The sequence below is a fragment of the Lepus europaeus genome, chromosome 5 (assembly GCF_033115175.1).
Source record: "Lepus europaeus isolate LE1 chromosome 5, mLepTim1.pri, whole genome shotgun sequence".
Lineage (NCBI taxonomy): Eukaryota > Metazoa > Chordata > Mammalia > Lagomorpha > Leporidae > Lepus > Lepus europaeus.
Genome location: NC_084831.1, coordinates 57,261,644 through 57,288,176, shown reverse-complemented (window position 1 = coordinate 57,288,176; position 26,533 = coordinate 57,261,644). Strand labels below are relative to the sequence as shown.

Genomic DNA, 26,533 nt, shown 5'->3' with positions numbered 1-26,533 from the left:
GTTTAGACAAGTTATAGTTTCTAGTACTCACATTAAAAAAGGCAAAAAGATAGCGGTAAAATTAATTGCAACATATTTTAACATAATCTATTTAAAATAGTATTTTAAGAGATCATTATAGGGGCTGGCACTGTGGCATAGCAGGTTAAGCTTCTGCCTGCAGTGCTGGCATCCCATGTGGGCACCAATTTGCGACCCAGCTGCTCCTCTTAAAATTCAGCTCTCTGTTTATGGCCTGCCTGGGAATGCAGAAGGAGATGACCCAAGTGGTTGGACCCCTATACCCATGTGAGAGACCAGGAAGAAGCTCCTGGCTCCTGGCTTTGGATCAGCCCAGTTCTGGCCATTGTAGCCATTTGGAGAGTGAACCAGAGGATGAAAGACCTTTCTGTCTCTCCCTTTGTCTGTAACTTTCCTCTCAAGTAAATAAATAGATGTTTAAAAAAGGATGTCATTATAAAAATATTAATGAGATATTATTCATTCTTTTACTGTACTCACCTTTAAAATATATATATATATATATATATATATTTTATACTTAGAACATATCTCAAATCAGACTAACCATATTCCAAGTGCTCAATGGCCACAATTGGCCAATGGCCATCATATTAGACAGAATATCTCTAACACATCAAGGTAATATATTCCAAAGTTTGCTTTGTGGAAGACTCATTTCATAAAAAGGAAATATATTTTGCTAGCTTGAGATTGATGTTTTTCCATATTTCAGAGATGCTCCCACCAGGATGCATCTTCCAATCAGTTAGAAGTGGCAAATTTTTCTTTCTTACTGTTACATAATAAATAATACACTCTACAACAAAAAAATAATTCCACAGTAAAAAAAGTTTTAGGGAAGCTGAATATAATAAAGTGAAGCAGGTTTCTTTCCTATAAGATATCCCAGAGCCTTCAATGTATTAATGTGAATCATTAATTTCCAACAGACAGATACATTATGTAAGTTTTCCAAAAACAGCACCTACAGAATGCTTTTGTATCTGAGTAGCTACTTAAAAAAAGTATGCACTCACATGGCAGAAAATTATGTCCCACAGAACACAACAAAAAATATTTTCTTACCATGCACTGTAGGTGAAGGACTTCTTGTGGGCTGAAGAAAGGGGTCACTAGAAGCACTGGAAGTGTTTAGAAAAGAACCCAGCAAATCTTGACCTGTAGGCTTAGAAGGTGCGCCAAATGGGTCAAAGGTGGCACCTAGAAAACAACAGGAACAATCTATTTCTTTGTCCTGCAAGCTTATTTATTCAATAAATAATACTGAAGAATTACCACTAAAGCCTGGTCCTAGGCCAAATACTTGAATAAACAGGATAATGTTTGCTTCCAGGCCCACTTACAAATTCCTACCAGGCTAACACATAACAATAATTTCATCTTTGTAAAAAAAAAATTAGCATTTGGGTTATCTGTGAGATGAACCACAAAGACTCTAAATGAAGGTCCTTGGCCTTTGGACATCTTAACAGCATGATAAAAGCCAACCAAACTCTCAGACTGGATCAACCAAGGTGAACCAATGACTGGACCACAGGAGCTGATCATCAATCAACCAATTATGCTCATGATGAATGAATTAATTGATCAATACCAGTCAAGGCAACTCTGCTGCTAAGATGAGAAGCAGAAAATAATATTGACCAGGTTTAGTTTAATCTAGTTTTCTTTTCCAGTATTTTCTTTCACTGTATTTGAGTTCTAGACTTGGGTCTGCCACTCATCAACTGGGTAGCTTCAGATATAAGTCAGTGTATCTAGGCTTCAATTTCACTGTCTAAAACCTGAGACACAGGTGATGTCAAACACAAGAGAAAATAGAAGTCTTGTCCATTTTGGTATAAGAGTAGATATCTGAGTGCAATACTCTTACAGTGACACTGAACAACACTCTCAACATGAGACTATGATGAGTTAAATCACTGAAAGTCATGCAAGCAGCTTTGTCCTAAAACCTCAACATTGAGCACCTTGCTATCTTGAATCCTGAGGATTTTTCTTTAACCTGATAGAACTTTTTTTCAGTTTGGTGAGTCAGAACTTATGAAAGGAAATGAAGTACAGAGAAAATATCCTTGGGCTGGAACTCAGTGCTTCTGGCTTCACAGCCTGGTTCCACCAATGACCAGTGGAGGAACTTGAGCCTCAGTCCCTACTTTCTCTGGTGCTGATACCCACTGGCCTCCAGCTGAATTACCATCAATCAAAACCAGCCTGGAGCCTTCGGAGAAGTAAAGGAGAGGCCGGCGCCATGGCTCAATAGGCTAATCCTCCACCTTGCAGCGCCGGCACACCGGGTTCTAGTCCCGGTCGGGGCACCGGATTCTGTCCCGGTTGCCCCTCTTCCAGTCCAGCTCTCTGCTGTGGCCCGGGAGGGCAGTGAAGGATGATCCAAGTCCTTGGGCCCTGCACCCACATGGGAGACCAGGAGAAGCACCTAGCTCCTGGCTCCTGGCTCCTGGCTTCAGATCAGCGTGGTGCGCCGGCCGCAGCGGCCATTGGAGGGTGAACCAACGGTAAAGGAAGACCTTTCTCCCTGTCTCTCTCTCTCACTGTCCACTCCGCCTGTCAAAAAAAAAAAAAAAAAGTAAAGGAGAAGCTGGGCAGTGAGGGTGGGGCGAGTTTCCACAGTATCCTGCAGGCCAGGAGACTTGAATCACTGCTCTTTGCTCTTTGCAATGTGATGTCACCTTGGTTAATAGTGACAGTAACAAGAGGCAACTCATTTGAGTCAGTTTTTCAGAAGCTGTGATGGCTTCTAAAGAACTTACCCAATTACACTGTCTTGCAAATGTCAAAAATCTATAGATAAGCAGTGGTGGGAAGGGTTGAGTCCATAGCTATGATCAGAGTGGTACCAACTGCTGTACTCCAGTCAGCTGTGCTGCTGGCAAGAGTCCTGTATATTTTGAAATAACCAAACATTTCTCTGAACAGCCAAAGTGTACTCAGAAAACTACAACTCCAGGAAGATTTACAGGAAAACTGCAGGGGAGCTCTGAAGTGAAATGGTCTAGTTTTGAACCCTGGCTCCATCAATTTCTGACTACATGAACTTACGCTACTAACTTAACTCTAAGCCTCCACTTCCTCAACCACACATTAATAGGGACACTAATAGCACCCATCACTTGGGTTTTTGGAAGAAATGAATCATGTTTAGTGTTAAATTCCATGTCTGGAAAATAGTAAACACCCCACTGATATTAGCTATTATTAACAATAATTCATCAGCCTATGTCTCCACGCAGGAGCAGACACAGCAGCTTAGGAATTAAAGCCCTGAAAAAGAAAACTAAAATTAGGAGTGTGGGACTCAAATACCCACACTTACACCATCCCAGCAAAATGGGCAATACTTCTATTTTCTCTTGTGCTCTCCATTTCAATGGAGAGACAAGCCTCTAAGGACAGAGAAACCAGTTCACTAGCAAAGCTTCCCCTGGTTGACTAGGAAAGTCCACTTCTGCCAGTGTGGCCCAAAGGCTAGAATTCAAAACTGGGAGGTACAGGGCAACATGGAAAAATTACCTTCCCCCACTCTCAGGGTTGGAGATGCAGAGGTGGAAGCGGCAGAGCGGCGTGGTGTTGACTGGGCAGATGCAGGTCCACTAGCATGAAACACGTCTTCCACCCCTGACTGTCCAGCCTGGGCAAGACCAGCTGCACCTCCGCCCCCAAACAGGTCACTCAGCAGTTCAGAATTGGTGGGAGGAGCTGCCGGCGGTGAGAAGTTCTTACTCACTTCCGACCCCTCTAGGCCCAGCAGATCCACCTCCTCTGGGGGTGGAGGGACAGCTGGCTCCTGCTGTTTTTTGCTGGGCTTCTTGGCTCCATGATGTCTGTCGCCATTGGCATTTCCATGAGGACTAGAAAGGGTCAGAAGTTCGTCGTCCGACTGCTCACTTTCCTGATTCACTAGGGCAGCGTGGTCCTCTTCACAGAATGATTTCTCTGATTTCTGATCTATGGAAGGTGAGTTATGTCAGTACGTGGTTAGCATCGATGAAGTTTTTTGTATTATACACATATAATTCCAGAAAGAACAGATCCATCCCTGAGCAAACAAACATTCAGACCCTTGCCAATGGGAACTTGATATTTCACATTATATTCAACCACCATTTGTTGAGCACATAAAGGTAGAACCATGGTGGTAAAGGGCAGGCAAGAACTCTAGGATGGGCGTTTGCCAGCAGTTAAGACACCTGCATCCTATATCAGAGTACCTGGATTTGATACCTCACTCTGCTCCAGACTCCAGCTTCCTGCTGATACAGACATTGAGAGACAGCACTTGGACGGAGTTCCATGCTTCCAGTTTCTGCCTAGCCTACTCATTGCCGCTGCAGGCATTTGGAGTATGAATCAGCAGATAGGAGTGCCCTCTCTCTCTCTCTTTTTCCCTCCCTCTCCCTCTCCCTTTCTCTCTTCTCTCTTTCTCTGCCTCTCAAATAATTGTTTAATTAAAAAAAAAAAAAAAGAGCAGGAAATTTGGACCAAGGTTGCCTGGAGTTGAATCCCAGTTCCAGAGTTACTTTAATTCTCTGTGTCTTGGCCTCCTTTCTCAGTAAGCCATGGTAACAATCAGTCCATAACTCACACACTACTATGAGAATTACATGAGATGATGTTACAAAGTGCTCAGATCGGGGCCAGCATTGTGGCGTAGCAGGTTAAGCCTCTGCCTGCGATGCCAGCTTCTCTTAAAAGCACTAATTCAAGTCTCAAATGTTGTGATCCAGCTCCCTGCTAATGTGCCTGGGAAAGCAGTGGAGGATGACGCGAGTCCTTGGGCCTCCGAACTCACACAGCAGACTTGGAAGAAACTTTAGGCTCCTGGCTTCAGCCTGGCCCAGCCCTGGCCATTGTGGCCATTTGGAGAGTGAACCAGTGGATAGAAGATTCTCTCTCTCTCTCTCTCTCTCTCTCTCTCTCTCTCTCTCTCTCTCCCATACCTCTCTCCCTCCCTCCTATCTCTATAATTCTGCCTTTCTAATAAAAAATTAATCTTTTAAAAATTTTTAAAAATAAAGTGCTCAGATCAATGGTGGGTAGTATTAAATGCTGATCATTACTACTACTGCTTTCCAGCTCCCTCGTCTCCCAGGGCCCTGCTGATATCTGTCTCTGATTGTCTTCTTCACATGTCCTGCAGCCTAAAGTAAGGTCCTTCTCTCCATCTGAAGCATAAGCGAACCGCACACCTAGTAAGTGAACAGAATGCCCCTCAGATGCCCCTCACGTCAACCTGGAAAGAGATATAAGGACCCTGCAAAAAGTTCATGGAAAATGCATATCATGAAGAGATATGTATGGATTTCCACTTCTTTTTTTTTTAATTAAACTTTTATTTAATGAATATGAATTTCCAAAGTACAGCTTATGGGGTTACAATGGCTTCCCCCATCCAAAACCTCCCTCCCACCCACAATCCTCCCCTTTCCCGCTCCCTCTCCCCTTCCAATCACATCATGATTCATTTTCAATTCTCTTTATATACAGAAGATCAGTTTAGTGTTTATTAGGTAACGATTTCAACAGTTTGCCCCCATATAGCAACACAAAGTGAAAAAAAAATACTGTTGGAGTACTAGTTATAGCATTAAATAAGAGTGTATAGCACATTAAAGACAGAGATCTTACATAATATATTTTTTTTAAAAAAATTAATTTTCTATGCCATTTCCAATTTAACACCAGGTTTTTCCTTTTTTCATTTCCAATTATCTTTATATACAGAAGATCGATTCAGTATATAATTAGTAAAGATCTCATCAGTTTGTACCCACGCAGAAACACAAAGTGTAAAAATACTGTTTCAGTACTAGTTATAGCATCACTGCACATTAGACAACACATTAAAGACAGATCTCACATGGGATGTAAGTACACAGTGACTCCTGTTGCTGACTTAACAATTTGACACTCCTGTTCATGGCATCAGTAATCTCCCTAGGCTCTAGTCATGAGTTGCCAGGGCTATGGAAGCCTTTAGAGTTTTCTGACTTTGATCCTATTCCGATAGGGTCATAGTCAAAGTGGAAGTTCTCTCCTCCCTTCAGAGAAAGGTACCTCCTTCTTTGATGACCCTGTTCTTTCCAGTGGGATCTCACTCACAGAGATCTTTCATTTAGGTCTTCTTCATTTTTTCTTTTCCATGGTATCTTGGCTTTCCATGCCTACAATACTCTCATGGGCTCTTCAGCCAGATCCAAATGCCTTAAGGGCTGATTCTGAGGCCAGAGTGTTGTTTAGGACATCTGCCATTCTATGAGTCTGCTGTGTATCCCACTTCCCATGTTGGATCTTTCTCTCCCTTTTTGATTCTATCAGTTAGTATTAGCAGACACTTGTCTTGTTTGTGTGATCCCTTTGACTCTTAGACCTATCAGAGCCATCAATTGTGAACTGAAGATGATCACTTGGACTAGTGAGATGGCATTGGTACATGCCACCTTGATGGGATTGTATTGGAATCCCCTGGCACATTTTTAACTCCACCATTTGCGGCAAGTCTGATTGTGCATGTCCCAAATTGTACATCTCCTCCCTCTCTTTTTCCACTCTTAAATTTAACAGGGATCACCTTTCAGTTAAAATTTAAACACCTAAAAATAATTGTGTGTTAATTACAGAGTTCAACCACTAGTACTAGAACAACAATAACAAAAACAACAACAAATACTAAAAAGGATAAAGTATTACATTGTACATCTAGAGTCAGGACAAGAGCTGATCAGTTCATTGTTTCTTATAGTGTCCATTTCACTTCAACAGGTTTCCCCTTTGGTGCTCAGTTGTCGCCGATCAGGGAAAACAAATGATATTTGTCTCTTTGGGACTGGCTTAATTCACTCAGCATGATGTTTTCCACATCCCTCCATCTTGTTGCAAATGACTGGGTTTCATTGTTCCTTACTGCTGTATAGTATTCTATGGAGTACATGTCCCATAATTTCTTTATCCAGTCTACTGTTGATGGGCATTTGGGTTGGTTCCAGGTCTTAGCTATTGTGGATTGGGCTGCAATAAACATTAATGTGCAGATGGCTTTTAAATTTGCCAAATTAATTTCCTTTGGGTAAATTCCAAGGAGTGGGATGGCTGGGTTGTATGGTAGGGTTATGTTCAGGTTTCTGAGGAATCTCCAGACTGACTTCCATAGTGGCCTAACCAGTTTGCATTCCCACCAACAGTGGGTTAGTGTCCCTTTTTCCCCACATCCTCTCCAGCATCTGTTGTTGGTAGATTTCTGAATGTGAGCCATTCTCACCGGGGTGAGGTGAAACCTCATTGTGGTTTTGATTTGCATTTCTCTGAATGCTAGTGATCTTGAACATTTTTTCATGTGTCTGTTGGCCATTTGGATTTCTTCTTTCGAAAAATGTCTATTGAGGTCCTTGGCCCATCTCTTCAGTGGGTTGTTTGTTTTGTTGTTGTGGGTTTTCTTGATTTCTTTGTAGATTCTGGTTATCAACCCTTTATCTGTAGTATAGTTTGTAAATATTTTTTCCCATTCTGTCGGTTACCTCCCTCTTCACTTTCCTGACTGTTTCTTTTGAAGTACAGAAACTTCTCAATTTGATGCAATCCCAAATGTTAATTTTGGTTTTGACTGCCTATGCTGCTGGAGTATTTTCCAAGAAGTCTTTGCCTGTGCCTATATCTTGCAGGGTTTCTCCAATGCTCTCTAATAATTTGATGGTTTCAGGTCGTAGATTTAAGTCTTTAATCCATGTTGAGTGAATTTTTGTGTAAGGTGATAGGTATGGGTCTTGCTTCAAACTTCTGCACATGGAAATCCAATTTTCCCAGCACCATTTATTGAATAGGCTGTCCTTATTCCAGGGATTAGTTTTGGATCTTTGGTCAAATATAAGTTGGCTGTAGATGTTTGGATTGATTTCTGGTGTTTCTATTCTGTTCCATTGGTCTATCCATCTGTTTCTGTACCAGTACCATGCTGTTTTGATAACAACTGCCCTGTAATATGTCCTGAAATCTGGTATTGTGATGCAACCGGCTTTGTTTTTGTTGTACAAGATTGCTTTGGCTATTCGAGGTCTTCTGTGTCTCCATATGAATTTCAGCATCATTTTTTCCAGATCTGAAAAGAAAGTCTTTGGTATCTTGATTGGTATTGCATTGAATGTATAAATTGCTTTTGGGAGAATGGACATTTTGATGATATTGATTCTTCCAATCCATGAGCATGGAAGATTTCTCCATTTTTTGGTATCCTCTTCTATTTCTTTCTGTAAGGTTTTGTAGTTTTCATCGTAGAGATCTTTAACGTCCTTGGTTAAGTTTATTCCAAGGTATTTGATTGTTTTTGTAGCTATTGTGAATGGGATTGAGCTTAGAAGTTCTTCCTCAGCTGTGGCATTGTCTGTGTATACAAAGGCTGTTGATTTTTGTGCATTGATTTTATATCCTGCTACTTTGCCAAACTCTTCGATGAGTTCCAGCAGTCTCTTAGTAGAGTTCTTTGGGTCCCCTAAATAAAGAATCATATCATCTGCAAAGAGGGATAGTTTGAGTTCGTCCTTCCCGATTTGTATCCCTTTAATTTCTTTTTCTTGCCTAATAGCTCTGGCCAAAACTTCCAGAACTATATTGAATAGCAGTGGTGAGAGAGGGCATCCCGGTCTGGTACCAGATCTCAGCGGAAATGCTTCCAACTTTTCTCCATTCAATAGGATGTTGGCCGTGGGCTTTTCATATATTGCTTTGATTGTATTGAGGAATGTTCCTTCCATACCCAGTTTGCTTAGAGTTTTCATCATGAAAGGGTGTTGTATTTTATCAAATGCTTTCTCTGCGTCTATTGAGAGAATCATATGGTTTTTCTTCTGCAGTCTGTTAATGTAGTGTATTATGTTGATTGTTTTGTGAACGTTGAACCATCCTTGCATACCAGGGATAAATCCCACTTGGTCTGGGTGGATGATCTTTCTGATGTGTTGTTGCATTTTATTGGCCAGAATTTTACTGAGTATTTTTGCATCTATGTTCATCAGGGATATTGGTCTGTAATTCTCTTTCAATGCTGCATCTTTTTCCGGCTTAGGAATTAAGGTGATGCTGGCTTCATAGAAAGAATTTGGGAGGATTCCCTCTTTTTCGATTGCTCTGAATAGTTTGAGAAGAATTGGAGTTAGTTCTTCTCTAAATGTCTGGTAGAATTCAGCAGTGAATCCATCTGGTCCTGGGCTTTTCTTTGTTGGGAGGGCCTTTATTACTGTTTCAATTTCTGTGTCAGTTATGGGTCTGTTTAGGTTTTCTATGTCTTCCTGGCTCAATTTAGGTAGGTTGTATGTGTCCAAGAATCTGTCCATTTCTGATAGATTTACCTGTTTGCTGGCATGCAAGTCCTTGTAGTAATTTCTGATGATTCTTTTTATTTCTGTAGCATCTGTTGTTACGTTTCCCTTTTCATCTCTGATCCTATTGATTTGGGTCTTTTCTTTTTTTAGTTAGTTGGGCCAATGGGGTGTCAATTTTGTTTATTTTTTCAAAAAACCAGCTCCTCGCTTGGCTGATTTTTTGTAATGTTTTTTTGGATTCAATCCTGTTGATTTCTTCTTTGATTTTAATTATTTCTCTTCTCCTACTGGGTTTGGGTTTGGTTTGCTGCAGATTTTCTAGATCCTTGAGATGACTTGAAAGCTCATCTATTTGGTGCCTTTCCAATTTCTTGATGTAGGCACCTATTGATATAAACTTTCCTCTTAACACTGCTTTTGTTGTATCCCATAGGTTTTGGTATGTTGTGCTGTTATCCTCATTTACTTCCAGAAAATTTTTGATTTCTCTTTTAATTTCTTCTATGACCCATTGTTCATTCAGGAGCATGTTGTTCAATCTCCATGTGTTTGCACGTGCTCTAGGGATTCCCGAGTTGCTAATTTCCAATTTCATTCCTTTATGGTCTGAGAAGCTTCATGGTATGATTCTAATTCTTTTACATTTGCTGAGACTTGCTTTATGGCCTAGTATGTGGTCAATCCTAGAGAAGGTTCCATGTACTGCTGAGAAGAATGTAAAGTCTTTAGATGTAGGATGAAATGTTCTGTAGATGTCTGTTAGATCCATTTGGGCTATAGTGTCATTTAAATCTGCTGTCTCCTTGTTGATCTTCTGTCCTGTTGATCTGTCTATCTCTGAGAGTGGAGTATTGAAGTCCCCCAGTACTATTGTATTGGTGTCTAAGTCTCCCTTTAAGTCCCTTAACAAGTCTTTTAAATAAGCTGGTGCCCTGTAATTAGGTGCATATACATTGATAATCGTTATATCTTTCTGTTGAATGGATCCCTTAATCATTAAATAGTGCCCCTCTTTGTCTCTCCTAACAGTTTTTGTGGTAAAGTTTATGTTGTCCGATATTAAGATGGCTACGCCCGCTCTTTTTTCATTTCTGTTGGCGTGGTATATCTTTTTCCAGCCTTTCACTTTCAGCCTGTATGGATCATTGTTGGAAAGATGAGTTTCTTGTAAGCAGCAAAAAGATGGGTTTTGTTCCTTAACCCAATCTGCCAATCGGTGTCTTTTAACTGGACAGTTCAAGCCATTAACATTCAATGTGACTATTGAGAAGGAGTAACTTTGCCCTGCCATTTGCCAAAGATATTTTCTAATATCTGGTTTGAGATTCCTGTGATCTTTTGCTGTGAGGTTTCCTTCCTTTACCTTCTTTCATGTTGGTGACCGTGTTTCTGCGTTTCTGTAACACATCTTTAAGCATCTTTTGCAGGGCTGGACGAGTGGTGACAAATTCTTTCAATTTCTGTTTGCTGTGAAAGGTCTTTATTTCACCTTCATTCATAAATGAGAGCTTTGCAGGATATAATATTCTGGGCTGGCAGTTTTTCTCTCTTAGTACCTGGGCTATAATCTCGCCATTCCCTTCTAGCTTGTAGGGTTTCTGAAGAGAAGTCAGCTGTGAGTCTAATTGGAGATCCTCTGAGAGTAATCTGGCATTTCTCTCTTGCACATTTTAGGATCTTTTCTTTATGTTTCACTGTGGTGAGTTTGATTACGACGTGTCATGGTGAGGATCTCTTTTGGTCATGTTTATCAGGGGTTCTATGAGCTTCCTGTGCTAGGATGTCTCTGTCCTTCTCCAAACCTGGGAAATTTTCTGCTAGTATCTCACTAAAAAGGCCTTCTAATCCTTTCTCCCTCTCCATGCCTTCAGGAACTCCTAGAACCCGAATGTTGGGTTTTTTGATAGTATCCTGTAGATTACTGACAGTATTTTTTAGATTTCTGATTTCTTCTTCTTTTCTTTGATTTGATTGTTTCCTTTCCTGTTCTCTGTCTTTTAATTCCGATATTCTCTCTTCTGCTTCACCCATTCTGTTTTTAAGGCTTTCTAATGTGTTTGTCATTTGATCTATTGAGTTCTTCATTTCATTATGGTTTTTGTCACTATCACAGTTTCATGTTCTACTAGTTGTTTCATTTCATTTTGATTCCTCCTTAATATTTCATTTTCACGAGAGAGATTTTCTATCTTGTCCATTAAGGATTTCTGTAGTTCAAGAATTTGTTTTTGAGAACTTCTTAATGTTCTTATCAGTTTTTTGAGATCTGCTTCTTGCATTTCCTCTATCTCTTCATCTTCATAATCTTAGATTGGGGTGTCTTTTTCATTTGGGGGCATCATAGTGTCTTCCTTGCTCTTGTTACCTCGGCTTCTACATTTGTTGTTTGGCATGTTGGAGATAATTTATGGTTTTTTGTTGTTGTTGTTGTTTTTTTGTTTTTGTTTTTGTTTTTGTTTTTTGCTGTGGTGATTTTTTCTCGTTATACTATGCCTCTAAGTGGGCTGTCTGCTTTGATGGATCCTTAGAGGCTGTGATGGGTGTGGCCAGAGAGCTCTGCTTGATTCTTTAGGTTTAAGGCTGTGCAAAAAGTGACTCACCTTGCTGCTTGCTGGATCTCTCTCTCTCTTTTTTTTTTTTTTTTTTTTTTTTGACTCAGTTGGGAATTAATTCCAAATGGCTGAGTGGAATTGAGGGCAGTTGAAATCTGGCCCCTGTGAGTATTTGTTTGAACTACCCCTGGGACCACACACAGAGTTTATGCAGCCTTCAATGTGTTCTCAAGTTTCACCTTAGACCCAAAGTTACTGTGTTTGTGTACTCATTGCTGCTTTACATATGTAAAATGGTGCCTGCTCTTTGTTTTGCTTAAGTGGAGGGAGGGGCCTCTGCCTTTCCCCACTAATGTCTCGAGTTTCTGGGGCTTTTGTCTTACCTCCCCTTGGTTCCCGTGCTGGGGAGATTCTGAGGCTTGTCTCCCATGGTTGGATTTCCATGCGGTGGGCTCCTTGTAGGTCCTCTGTGTCACATCCACTAGATCCAGAAGCGTTTCCTCTGCAGTTTTTTCTTGAATCTTTTCCTGAGACTCCCGTTGGTTTCCGCGCTGGGGAGATTCTGAGGCTGGTCTCCCGCGGTTGAGTTTCCACGCGGTGGGCTCCCTGTAGGTCCTCTGTGTCACATCCACTATATCCGGAAGCGTTTCCTCTGCAGTTTTTTTCTTGAATCTTTTCCTGAGGCTACAGTAATTCCACTTTTATGAAACTTTATTTTCCCAAACTACGGCACACGTCCTCACTATCCGCCATCTTGGCTTCGCCCCTCGGATTTCCACTTCTTTTGGTACCAAAATGAATCTTTTCATTCCATTTGTTCACGGACATTGTGAAGTACCATCATACTTTCATCATGTAATAAGCTCCAGGAAAGGCTGCAGAATGACCTTCCAGGCCATCATTGAGATGATTTTGCTACTTAAGGGCAGACAGATCCATGTTCCAAATCACGAACAGGTCCACATCATTTACTCCTAATTCTTTCCTAAGTTTGGCACAAACTGTTGGTGGAAAACTTGACCAGGATGCCTGCGAAATCATTAATCATCCACATTTATCTGATTCCAGGTTATTATTTATATGTTCTGCCACCATTATGTTTAAGTATAGGTTGTTGTCTAAGATGCCACTGGGAATGCTAAGTAACACAGAGTTTATATACCATATAAGTGTTTCCAAAAAATCTGCATTCCTAAACACATCTGGCTCAGAGAGGTTCAGATAAGAGATTATGCACCTGTGTTAAAACTGATTTCAGAGTCTACAGGAATTATTTCTAAATTACTTACTAAAATGATAGTGGAAAGGGAAGAGGGAAGTTTTATCAAAAGTCCTTAGTATAAGAAGATAACAGGAAAGGAAAATCAACAGGGGCCTGAGAAATTCCATGCTATCTGAGTTTCACTGGGTTTTCCAAGTTTTGAAGTAGCTAGTTTTATTTCTCAAAAGAAAATTGTGAAAGGCAGTCTTTAGAGTCTTTTGTTTGGTTTTGTTTTGCTTTTGAGAGAGAGAGAAGGAGAAAGAGATTGATATCATCTGCTAGTCACAGTCTCCAAAAGTCCACAACAGCCCCCAGCAGGAGCCAAAGCTGGGAGCTGGGAACTCATTGCGGTCACTCACGTGGATAGCAGGAATCCAATTACAGGAGCCATCCCCAGTGCCTCCCAGGGTCTGTACTAGGAGGAGGCTAGAGTCAGGAGCCAGAGTAGATATCAAACTCAGGTACCCCAATGTGAGACGTAGACATCTTAACCAGCATTTTAACTGCTAAACTAAATGCTGCCCGCATGAAGCCTTTTAATCCAAATGAATGTCATAATTTTTCTCACCAAACACTGAAAAATTCTGGCAAAAAAAATAGTCTTATATTCACATATTAAAGGAAGGTCAATCAAGAGAATTTTAACTAGATCACCCCCAAAGTCAGTCCAATTCCTTTTCTACATGAAACTATTCATCGCTTCTTGGCCTTTTGGCTAAGATCAAGTATAAAACAAACTATTCAATTCTCTATCAAATCTTGCCATTTGCCTTAGCAAACTCCAGAGAAGTGGCTAACATAGATAGTATCCAAAATAAATAAATAAATAAATGAACCCACTAAAACACAAACTGAATTTGATTATTGTTAATGACCTTTGGCTATATTCTTGTGGAACAGTAGTCGTTCTACTTTTTACTTGTTAAACACTATATTTAGTGCAGTACTAAGCCTGTGATTAAAAAGTAAACTGAAAGGGTTTTATCATGAAAACTAAAAGAAAGGAAAGAGGAGGGAGGGAGGGAGGGAAGTATCTTTATGTTCTTAGAATTGTATCTTTGAAATACATGAAATCTGTTCTCTTTAGATTAATAAAAAATATTTAAAGAAAGAAAATTCTAAAGCAAGGACAGCCAGTGCATATTGATCAGGATGCCAGAGCCAGCCTACTGATAGCAGCAAGGCTAAGTGTTGTATTGAGAAGAATTTAGAAAATATCTCCAGGATTTAGAGAAAATAATATAATGATAGAGGCCCAATTTCTGCTATGGAGATAAAGCAAGCAGCAAAGACATATCGGAGAAGTGTTTGTCTTCCCTGTTCCAGGGGAAGCTCAGCTCTGTTCAGCTGGTTGTTACAGCACCCTGGGAGAAATGCCTAACTTCATGTTTTTAGAATAGTTGAGGGCAGGAGAGAAGAGTATTTGTTAAGCTCTCTGTGTTGTCAGTAGCCTGAAGGGAGATCATAATAAACATCACACTTCATCGTCAATCCAGGGCAGATGTGGCCCAAAACACAGCCTTAAAAGAAGGCAGATGTCAGTCTGAGAGCACTCATGGAGTTGAAAGATGAGAGTTGTCTGATTTGAAAAAGGAATGAGCAGGAAGGACATGAAATAAAGGGAGAAAGGACTTGGATGACTTCTAAGTGCTACTTTAATTTAGGCTGCATTGAAGGCTAACTGAATTTACAGAAGAACCAAGTCATTTAGTCATTTAGTCATCTGACTGTCTGCTATGGGTTAGATGTTGTTTGTCCCCCTAAAGGTTCATGTGTTCGGCCCCAGTGTGGTGGTAGTGGGAAGTGGTGGATCTTTAAGAGATGGAGTCTTGAGTTCCTGTTCCAAGACACGATTCTTTCCTCCCACACACACTCTACTATGATGTGATTTCACACACAATTTGGCAGTCACCAAAGGCTGAATCAACAGCATCACATGATGATTTAGTCTTTCAATCTCCAAAAGTATGTGCTCTTTTCCTTATAAAGTTAACTTGAATCAGTTATTTCATTTTAGCAATGAAAAACAAGATTAATGGACAATGTAACTTAAATAAATGCTTGGAAGTACCTTGCCAACAGAGAGAGGCAAAAAAGCCACCTTGCCCAAAATGTCTGGGGTTGTCTGGAGGGATATCTATTGGAGGCTGTCCTGCAAGGAAAACAGTCAAGAGAGTGACATCAGTGAAACTTAGAGAATAAGGCAATAGGACAAAGAACACAGAGGCTTTGTCCTGAAAAAACAAACCGCCATGTAACTCATACCTCCCAAGACCAGAGTATCTTGATGCTCTTGGTGAGAAGAGAAGAGGATGCTGGGGTTGACATCTTTTGTGCAGTAATGCTCCCATGGTGGGGTTAAGTCTATCACTTTGTCATGAGGCTGTACTTCTATATCCAGTGTCACCTGAAATAGCTGAGGATACTTTTCTGGTACATCACATGCATCTAACTCAGGCCTAAATAGGGATTTAAAAGAGTAAGACCAGTGAACAACAATGGAACCAGCATGATGTTTAGTACAGAAACTATCTTAGGTCAGATTTTAGGTTAACTGGAGAGTCATTTCTAGGGGAGAGTCAATCATCAACTGGATTTGTTACTTGATTTCTGAGTCTCAGTTTCCACATCTATAGAAAAGGGGAGACTAATCCCTGCTCAAAGGATTTTGGATATCCCCATGTGAAAGTATCCGGGAACACAGAGCTGATGCATCCAACCAGAATGCACTGGCAAGGCCAGAATCAGTTGTTAAAATAGTTACAGGGGCCCACAGCCACTATCTGGAGCCCTTGAATGCCTACGGTATCCTGACCCCAGCAACTCCCACCTATCTCTCCAGCTTCTGCCACCCCTCTTAGTTCCCTGGCCACACTGTTATAACAATTAGGGGTTAATATTGGGTGCAGAGGGGTCCCCCAGGAAGCCTGCTTCAGTGCTATGGCTGGGTCTCCATTCTGAGGAGTCATTTCTCATATTATACAACTGTTTACTGTCATTCCTGTTGGAAAAAACAGAGGGACACGCAGATTCAAAGGGTAAAAGTAGTGACACACTATGCTCTTTGTTCAATCTTGTTTCCTCACGTGGAGTTTTTAGACCTTTCCATTTGACGTCTTTAATCCATGTGAACTTCTCAAGACAACCATATCCCACAGAAGTCTAAAAATGTACCCAGCCTCTCTGTGTGGTGAAGCAACACTCAATGGCCCAGGAGCCCAGGATTCTGGGGGCACCTGCAGCACAGCACTGAAGAGCCCGAGCCTTTCACAGCAGCAGGAATGGAAACAGACTCTGGGCTTGAGCAATACTTACTTGGTGAACTTTAAGACTGTTGTTTCCAGTGGTATGAACCCACTATGAAACTGAAGCTGGAATATCTGTGTATTGGTCACCTAAAAATACATGAGAGAAGCATATTACAATCAACCAGTGGAAAAGGAAGCTAACCAAGGGTTACATTATGGAAATCCATGCACCTTCAACTGTTTCAACATCAGAACCTTTGTTTCTTGTGATGACTAAACAACCTTCTAAGCCAGCGCCACGGCTCACTAGGCTAATCCTCCGCCTTGCGGCGCCGGCACACCAGGTTCTAGTCCCGGTTGGGGCGCCAGATTCTGTCCCGGTTGCCCCTCTTCCAGGCCAGCTCTCTGCTGTGGCCAGGGAGTGAAGTGGAGGATGGCCCAAGTGCTTGGGCCCTGCACCCCATGGGAGACCAGGAGAAGCACCTGGCTCCTGCCATCGGATCAGCGTGGTGTGCAGGCTGCCGCGCGCCAGCCGCGGCGGCCACTGGAGGGTGAACCAACGGCAAAGGAAGACCTTTCTCTCTGTCTCTCTCTCTCACTGTCCACTCTGCCTGTCAAAAAATAAAAAATAAATAAAAAATAAAAAAATAAACAACCTTTAGCTTCTTGCTTAGCTTCTCCCCTCCATGCTTAGCAAGCCACCTCCCTATTCCCTAACATCCCAAGTTTTTGCACGTTGCCACACTTTGACTCTACATTCCTTCTACTCAGCATGCCCTACTCCAACCAGGTGAGCCCATCCATTGAGATCCACTTTGAAACGTCATCTCCTATCTGTAGCCCTTCTGGAACACTGTTCCCATTACAGCACTTCATCCTCCCTCTAATATGGTACCATGGATATTTGTTCATGTGTGAATTTCCCCTACTAGTCTGAGTTCCTTAATAGTAGAAACATAGTCATATTTTTGTCAATAACAACCAAGGGAAAGGCTAGAACAGACCAATCACTTACTAAATATTTGATGAATCAAAATACGATTACTTGGAACAATATCCATAACAGCCAAATATAGAAATAACCCAAAGGTCCATCAACTGATGAAGAGGTTAACAAAGTATGGTATAGCTATACAACAGAATATTATTTGAGTATAAAGAAATGAAGTATGCACTTGTGCAACAATACAGATGAATCTCAAAAGCAACCAAAAATGACCCTGTATGACTATACACATACATATGAAACATTCAAAATGAACAAATCCACAGAGACAGAAAGTAGATTCATGGTTGTCAGAGGGCGGAGCTGGGGAAGGGATGAGCAGTGTTTGCTACTGGCTATAGGTCTACTTTAGGGGTGATGAAAATGTTCTGGAATCAGACAGTGGTAATAGTTACACAATGTTTTTAACATACTAAAAACCACCGCATTGTGCACTTTAAAAACTGACCTTTAGAGGTACCTTTCTCTGAAGGGAGAAGAGAGCTTCCACTTTGACTATGACCCTATCGGAATAAGATCAAAGTCGGCGAACCCTAAAGGCTTCCACAGGCTCATGACTAGAGCCTAGGGAGATTACTGATGCCATAAACAAGAGTGTCAAATTGTTAAGTCAACAACAGGAGTCACTGTGTACTTTCGTCTCATGTGGGATCTGTCCTTAATGTGTTGTCCAATGTGCAGTGATGCTATAACTAGTACTGAAACAGTATTTTTACACTTTGTGTTTCTGTGTGGGTGCAAACTGATGAAATCTTTACTTAGTATATACTGAATCGATCTTCCGTATATAAAGATAATTGAAAATTAAAAAAAAAACTTGGTTTTAAATTGGAAATTGCATAGAAAATTAATTTTTTAAAATGTCATGTAGGATCTCTGTCTTTAATGTGCTGTACACTGTTATTTAATGCTATAACTAATACTCAAACAGTATTTTTTCACTTTGTGTTGCTATGTGGGGGCAAACTGTTGAAATCTTTACTTAATATATACTAAACTGATCTTCTGTATATAAAGAGAATTGAAAATGATTCTTGAAGTGAATGGAAGGGGAGAGGGAGTGGGAAAGGGGAGGGTTGTGGGTGGTAGGGAAGTTATGGGAGGGGGGAAGCCATTATAATCCATAAGCTGTACTTTGGAAATTTATATTCATTAAATAAAAGTTAAAAAAAACTGACCTTTATATTATTTTATCTCTGTAAAATATAAATTGAAAAATATACATAATTATTTAATTCCACATCCCTAGTAGAAATCTCCCTCTTTATACTGATCCAAATGGGACACTATGAGAGAGGCACAGTTTCTAAAGACCATGGTTTGCTAAAAGTTCTAGAGCTGCTACTGCTGGCACAGCCATTGTGCCCAGGACTCTGGGCAAGTTACAACCTCTCCAAGTCTCACTTTCCTTGCCAATAAACAAAGAAGATAGACATTAGCAATTTTGGACGTTCTTTCTTATTTTAAAACATAAGCCAGGAGTGGTATTGTGATATACTAGATTAAGCCACCACCTTCAATGCTAGCATTCCATTCAGGCACCAGTTCAAGTCTCTGCTGCTCGACTTCCCTCCAGCTCCCTGCTAACTGCTTTAGAAAGCAGCTTAGCATGGCCCAAGTGCTTGGACCCCTGCACCCATGTGGGAGACCTGGAAGAAGTTCCAGGCTCCTGTCTTCAGCCTGGCCCAGCCCTGGCCACTGCAGCCATTTGGGGAGTGAACCAGAAGATGGAAGATCAATCAATTCTCTCTCTCTCTCTCTCTCTCTCTCCCTCTCCCCCTCTCCCTCTCCCTCTCCCTCTCTCTCTATCTCTATCTCTATTTCTGTCTCTATCTCTCTCTCTCTCTCTCTCTGTGTATAACTATGCCTTTCAAATAAATAAATACATCTTAAAAAATTAAGTAAGTCACTTACATCCAAATTGATTTGGAGAAGACTCAGAAGTGCCCCTATAAAAACTCAGATGAGTTAATGCCATGATTCCTCTCAAAACCATACCTTTGCCTGCAGCCGGCTCCCGATGGTTGACCTCAAGTGATACATGGAAACAATCACATCTCCTTGAGCAGTGATGTTCAAGGGAATGAAGATTTTTCCATCTTGAACACGGTATTCTCTTTAAACAGAAACCAAAACATGTATTGAAAGAGAGTCCAGTCTGGTACAATCACACAGATACAGGTATAATCCTCTGTGCCTCTGGACTGGGGATCTGTTTTCCCAGGCCTGGACCCAGAAACCACTGTCTTATTTGAGCAAAACCAGGAGTACAACCAAGGTCAACTGAATAGAAACTGGTTCTTCAATGGAATGGCACTGGTCTGACACCAAACCCTCTCTCTCACCCTGTCTGAAGTTCCAGAAGTCTAATCGCCTGGTCTAGCTTTGCAGATTGCTTGCTTTCCTCAAATACATCCAGTCCTGGTATGAGGGAACACCAAAAATTCATGGAAAAATGGAATAAAAGATAATACAGGCACAGTTTTTTCTAATGCACATTTCCAGGAACTCTTTGAAGACCCCTCATATACATGTTTTCTTTGGTCTAATCTTAAATTAATATTAAAAGCAGAGACAAAAGGAACAAAAAAAATCCAACCAAGATCAGCACAGAAATAGAAATGTCATGCTCTGTGAAGTTCTTGGATATCAATCCCAAGTTCAAATTATTCTCACCTAATTTCACTTTAGGTTACCATTCATTGTCTTCTCTTCATACCCCTACAACATACTATTGATACCTGCTCTTTACTATGGATTCTATAACTTATATAAGTATATTACCATCTACCTACTTACTGACCTAGAATCATCATTAATCGAATCCCATTAAAGCCATCCCCTTCTTAAGTGTCCAGGTCCTTTGACCTTTATCACTGTCTTACCCTTCACTGTGCTTGTCCCTTAACTCGTGTCATTCAGCTCACTGTGAAATGGGCCATGGCATCTCTTGATTCAGTTGCATTTTTCTAGTAACCACTGATGTTGAACGGAGCAACACATAAGTGAACAAAAGCACCCGACTTACTTCATTCTTTCAAAATCTGTGCAGGTCGAATATATTTTGGTTTCTCCAATCAGCACATCACAATAAGGACGACACCCATTTCTTTGCTTGTTAAAAAAAGGTATTGGGCTGACAGTAATCGACTTAATCGTGAGAGGCTTGAAGTGAGGGCGGTAGGGTTTGTCAGCTAGAAGGTCACACATATAGCCCAGGTATCTGAAAAAGAAGGTGGCCATTCTGTTGGGGCCCATCACATTCGGAGAAAAAAAGCAATCTTTTCTATAAAGTTTGTCTTGCAAATTATTCAGTTACAATAAAGATTTACTGTTAATTTTTTAATTATCAACTAGCAAAAGAGAATGTGGACAATAATTTCAGAAAGCTTTTATCTATTATCATAGCTGTATTTCCCCACAGAAATCATAAGGGGGTATTTATTAAATCAAAAAGTTTATAGGAACTTTCAACCAGCTCAATATTTAAAAGTATATTTATACTTTATCTAGCAGGCTAAATTTATCAGCTAATGGCTGGTTTTAGATACTTTTAGAATCTTATCACCAAAAGCATTTTTAACCCCAAAAAAGGAGATAAGTTTAAATAAGAAATAAAATTATGACTGAAAGGAATAAATAAATCAGTCATCTACAAAGAGTTTTCTTCTTCAAACTACTTTTCAGATTATCTTTTGTAGTCTATTTTCTTATTCCTAATATCAAAGTCATAAAAAAATGTGAATCTTAAAATTCTCTGTTCTCCGATCCAACATGGGAAGCGGGAGACACAGCAGACTCATAGAATAGCAGATGTCCTAAATAGCACTCTGGCCTCAGAATCAGCCCTTAAGGCATTCGGATCTGGCTCAAGAGCCCATGAGAGTATTTTAGGCATGAAAAGCCAAGACACTCTGGAAAAAAAAAAAAGAGAGAGAGAGAGAGAGAGAGAGAGAGAGACCTAAATGAAAGATCTCACTTTGACTATGACCCTATCGGAATAAGATCGAAGTCGGCGAACCCTAAAGGCTTCCATAGCCTTGGCAACTCATGACTAGAGCCTAGGGAGATTACTAACGCCATAAACAAGAGTGTCAAATTGTTAAGTCAACAACAGGAGTCACTGTGTACTTTCGTCTCATGTGGGATCTGTCCTTAATGTGTTGTCCAATGTGCAGTGATGCTATAACTAGTACTGAAACAGTATTTTTACACTTTGTGTTTCTGTGTGGGTGCAAACTGATGAAATCTTTACTTAGTATATACTGAATCGATCTTCCGTATATAAAGATAATTGAAAATTAAAAAAAAAACTTGGTTTTAAATTGGAAATTGCATAGAAAATTAATCAATTTTTTAAAAATATCATGTAGGACCTTTGTCCTTAATGTGTGTACATTGTGATTTAATGCTATAACTAGTATTCCAACAGTATTTTTCACTTTGTGTTACTATGTGGGGGCAAACTGTTGAAATCTTTACTTAATATATACTAAACTGATCTTCTGTATATAAAGAGAATTGAAAATGAATCTTGATGTGAATGGAAGGGGAGAGAGAGCGGGAAAGGGGAGGGTTGTGGGTGGGAGGGAAGTTATGGGGGGGGGAAGCCATTGTAATCCATAAGCTGTACTTTGGAATTTATATTCATTAAATAAAAGTTAAAAAAAAATTCTCTCTCTCTGGTTTTAACTTCCTTTAGCTAACTCTGTCCTCCACAGAATGAAAATCAGTGGCTAGCATGGCAAGGTACTGCTTATATTTCGATGGCATATAATGAAAGAGAAGGGGGCTGCTCTTAGAGGTTGGGGTCGGGGTGATGTTCTGCCCATGTCCATTAGACATTGTCAGACCTGAAGCAAATCACAACCTGCTTGGGTCCAGTTTCGTCGCCAGCACAATTCAGGGAGTGGATATAAGTCAACTTTAAAATTTCCTTCTAGTTTTAAAATTACAAATTTTCATATGGGGGCTTATGAAACTACAAAAACTGAATATCCTAACCCAATTCAACAGTCTGTATAGTTCATGATAATGCCAGATGAATTAAAAGAAAGTTTACAAAATTATTTTCAAGGTAGATTTCAAACACTACATGATACCAATTAGACCATGTCCGTGCCCAGCCTGCATCTAGCTTACTTTACCTCCTATGGGATGGTGAAAGTCCAATTCCTGGTCGCTTTGCATACAACAATCGAACAGCTGGGCCAGGAGTTGAGTAGAGATTGCAGAAAATGAACATAGCACCAACCAGAATTGACGAGGCTGCTCGTCCATCCTGTCAAAGGAAATTCACAAACTCTTCATGAACATGATCAACTTGTGAGTAAGGCAGGAGAGAAGAAATTGTCTTAACCAAGGGTGACTTTCACTTCAAAATTGTTCACTTGAAAACCAAAACCTATTTCAGCTATTTAAATCACAAAACATCAAGAAAAGGTCTCTTCATAGGACACAACTGACTCTATGCTAACCCTAGAAATCCAGCAAAATAAATTTGAGTTGTATATATTTAATGAAAATATCATGTAATTTTCAAAGTAACTATGGACTTGTAGAATCATTATTAATAGTTGGTTTAGGATTGGAAATAAAGAACTCACAGGTTAACTAAATGCTGCTTATTGGAATATGCTATTATATATAATATACATATATGTATATATAAACATATATGTGTATATATATGCTTGACTCAAACTATATTACTAGATTCATCTAAAAGAAAGACTCTTCACCTAATTCAACATCATCCAGTACAGAAATAAATCTGCTGTGAACTTAATGTTATCTCCACCCCCTTACAGTTCTTGGCCATATAACAATACAAAAAGAAGACAGCCATCAGTCATCCAAGCAGCAGGACCCTAACAAGACACTGGATCCATGGACTCTTTGATAGTGGACATCCCAGAGCCCAGAGCAGTGAGAAATAAATTTCTGTTATTCAAGCCACCCTGTCTGTGGTATATTTATCATAGTAGCCTGAGCTAAGACAATATCCAGTAACATTCCCGATGGATGGTAACCCAGTCTCTTTAGAATACATAAGGGACAGGAAAATTACTTCTACTTGAGGTAATCTCCTCCATTTACAAAGTGCTTCCTTAGATTGAAAAAGCTGGTTAGTCTATTCCTCTGTAACTTCTCAATGATCTTTTATTCTGTGAGAACAAAACATAAACCCACCCCACTCTGCCTGTGACAACCCATCATACACCTGAAATACTCTCCTTTTTCACTTCTGTTTTCCAGGTTAAAACAAACCCAGTGCCTTTAATTCTTCCTCATCTGAGATTCCATTTTCAGATATATCATTTAGTATACTTCCTTTGAGCAAACTCAGATTAAAACAATAGCCATAAGTGTGCTGTCCAGATGTGAAATTCCAGGTATGAAATGGGTTCTGACCAAACTTGAGAGGAACCATCTTCCTTAGTCTGGAGACTATGCTTTTATTAACAGAACCTCAAGCCAAACTAGTTGACACACAGGCTAAGTCATACCATAGCTCTTACTGATTTTTGTAATCATTAAACCCTTAAGTGCTGTTTCAAACAATCTGCAAAGTTAATAAACCCATTAATTTTTTTATAAACTGTACTTAATATCAGTTTAGAGAATTTCTGTTTAACCAAACTTAGTTTCTGTTAACCAATCTATAAGAGCTTTTTTAAAAGATTTATTAGTTACAGGGAGAGAGAGGGAGAAACAGGGAGAGATTTTCCATCTGCTGGTTCATTCCCTAGATGGCCACAATAGCCAGGGCGGAGCCAGACCAAAGCCAGGAGCCAAGAGCTTCATCTGGGTCTCCCACATGGGTGGCAGGGGCCCAAGCACTTGGGCCATCTTCCACTGTTTTTCCCAGGCCATTAGCAGACAGCTGGGTCAGAAGCAAAGCAACCAGGACAGGAACCAGTGCCCGTATGGGATGCTGCTATCACAAGCGGAGGCTTTACCTACTATGCCACAACAACACTCCCCAAAATCTGAGTTCATTATGTGATCCTTCCAATTTTGAGACAACTGCTAAGCTTGATTTCCATATCTTTAGCAAAGTTATTAATTAAGAGAGTAACTAAATAAAATCTTCACCCATGAGGATACTAATCTATTAATCACCTATTTTTGGAAGCGGATATTCAGCCACAATCCAATTAATGTGTACATTTCTCCAGCTTGACTCTAAGAAACTAGGAAGTATGTTGCAGGTATTCCATAAACTATCTCAATTCATCTATTAGTCTTGTCACAAAATGTTCAGTTAGTTTTATATACGTTATCTTAGTGAATTAATGTGGACTTTAAGAGTTGAAAATCTACATGAAATTGGTTTATCACCAGGTTCTAGTCCCGGTCGGGGCACCGGATTCTGTCCCGTTTGCCCCTCTTCCAGGCCAGCTCTCTGCTGTGGCCAGGGAGTGCAGTGGAGGATGGCCCAAGTCCTTGGGCCCTGCACCCCATGGGAGACCAGGAGAAGCACCTGGCTCCTGCCATCGGATCAGCGCGGTGCGCCGGCCGCAGCGTGCCGGCCGTGGCGGCCATTGGAGGGTGAGCCAACGGCAAAAGGAAGACCTTTCTCTCTGTCTCTCTCTCTCTCACTGTCTGCTCTGCCTGTCAAAAATAAAAATAAAAATAAATAAATAAATAAAAACTTTTTAAATAACAAAAATACTAAACCAAAGAGAGAGAGAAAGAGAGAGTCAAAGATAGAGAGTTGAAAGTCATCTGTGCAAAAATTTATCAAAATTTCCCCTTGAATTTCTATCAAGGTTCAAACAGCCTGTAACTGTCCAAGATCAACATTCTTTTTTGAGGACAATCTCCTCTCTTCACTTGCCTAGCACCTCTTATTCCTGTCTCCTCACAGTACTTAGGGAATCCACAGTAACTTCAAGTGCTTTCAACATCCTGTTACATAACTGGTGTCCAGAGAAAAGATTTATTTCAAGCACTGTGAAGCTCTCTTACTATCTTGCTACCTATCAGCTTTTTCTTAATTATCATTACTCCTCCCTTTCCAGCAAGGCATTTGTCTCTGATAAAGGACACAGAAGAAAGCTGTAAAGATTAAAGTATGTGTCTCAAGAACTTCTGGTTGTCCTTATTCCAAATGCAGTTTTTTAAAGACATAATGTTCCCATTATTAACACTTTTTAGAATTTAGCCTTCCTGACACTCTTCTGACAGGTCTATGGTTCTTGTTTTCCTTTTATATGATATGCATGTCTTTTTTAAAAGTTTTATTTTTGTAATTACAAGATTAAAAGGTACTTATTATCTTTAACAAGCCTGTATATATACAAAATAAAAATGAAAGCTCCCAACACCAGCTTCAATTTCATTTTGCAGAGCTGGCATAAACTTCCAACTCATGAATGTCCTTTTCAGGCGTAGAACACCTATTGAACACTTTGTGTAATCATAATCCTTTGTCTCTTTTCTTCTTTATTAGTTTTTCTTTTTAGAAAAAAAATAATTTGTAAACAAAGAGAGAGTGTGAGCTCTCATCTAGTAGTTCTTGCCCAAATGCACATAATAGCCAGGATTGAGATGAAGTCGGGAGCCAGGAATTCATTCCAGGTCTCCTATGTGGGCAACAGGAGCCCAATGACTTGAGCCACCACCACTGCCTGCCAGAGTCGCATTGGAAGGAAGCTGGAGTCAAGAGACGGAGCTGGGAGTCGTACCTGGGTACTCCAGGTACCTGGCATGGGGCATCTTAACCAGCTGCTAGGCTGAACATCCACTCCTGGGTTTTTATTCTTTATGATTGTATTGTCAGAACTGGGAGTTGAACCCTATTCCCTTAAGCAGTTGTCAGACCTAGGCTCTCTGAGCTTTCAGAAAAGTATTGAGCAAAGAGAAAATCATCAATGTGCTTAAGGCTGTTTATTAACCCCTCAAAGCCATCTCTGCTGCTGCACAGTCTGTTGTGCCTCTGAAAGGAAAATCCTTTGGCCTTTAATATTAAATTCTTACAAACACAAGCGCTTTTCCTTTATTAACAACAGTAGGAAGATTGAAGTAGAAAACAAAATGAGTTCTTCAACTTTAGTTTTAGCCAACTGGCTCAAAAGAAGGAGGAGGAAATCATCAAGCAGTACTAC

At 40.3% G+C, this 26,533-nt stretch overlaps 1 protein-coding gene across 5 annotated transcripts in view; it reads right to left on the bottom strand.

Moving 5' to 3' along the window:
- DNAJC6 (DnaJ heat shock protein family (Hsp40) member C6) overlaps positions 1-26,533 on the bottom strand; it is a 188,787-nt gene that overhangs the window by 21,672 nt on the left and 140,582 nt on the right. For all 5 annotated transcript variants that reach the window (XM_062191483.1, XM_062191485.1, XM_062191484.1 and 2 more), the window contains 8 exons: positions 22,568-22,701; positions 20,449-20,643; positions 19,419-19,536; positions 16,482-16,561; positions 15,432-15,625; positions 15,238-15,318; positions 3,556-3,990; positions 1,090-1,224 (listed from right to left, as the gene is read on the bottom strand). In XM_062191483.1, the coding sequence (XP_062047467.1) occupies positions 1,090-1,224; positions 3,556-3,990; positions 15,238-15,318; positions 15,432-15,625; positions 16,482-16,561; positions 19,419-19,536; positions 20,449-20,643; positions 22,568-22,701 (1,372 nt within the window). The remainder of the gene's footprint in view (positions 1-1,089; positions 1,225-3,555; positions 3,991-15,237; positions 15,319-15,431; positions 15,626-16,481; positions 16,562-19,418; positions 19,537-20,448; positions 20,644-22,567; positions 22,702-26,533) is intronic.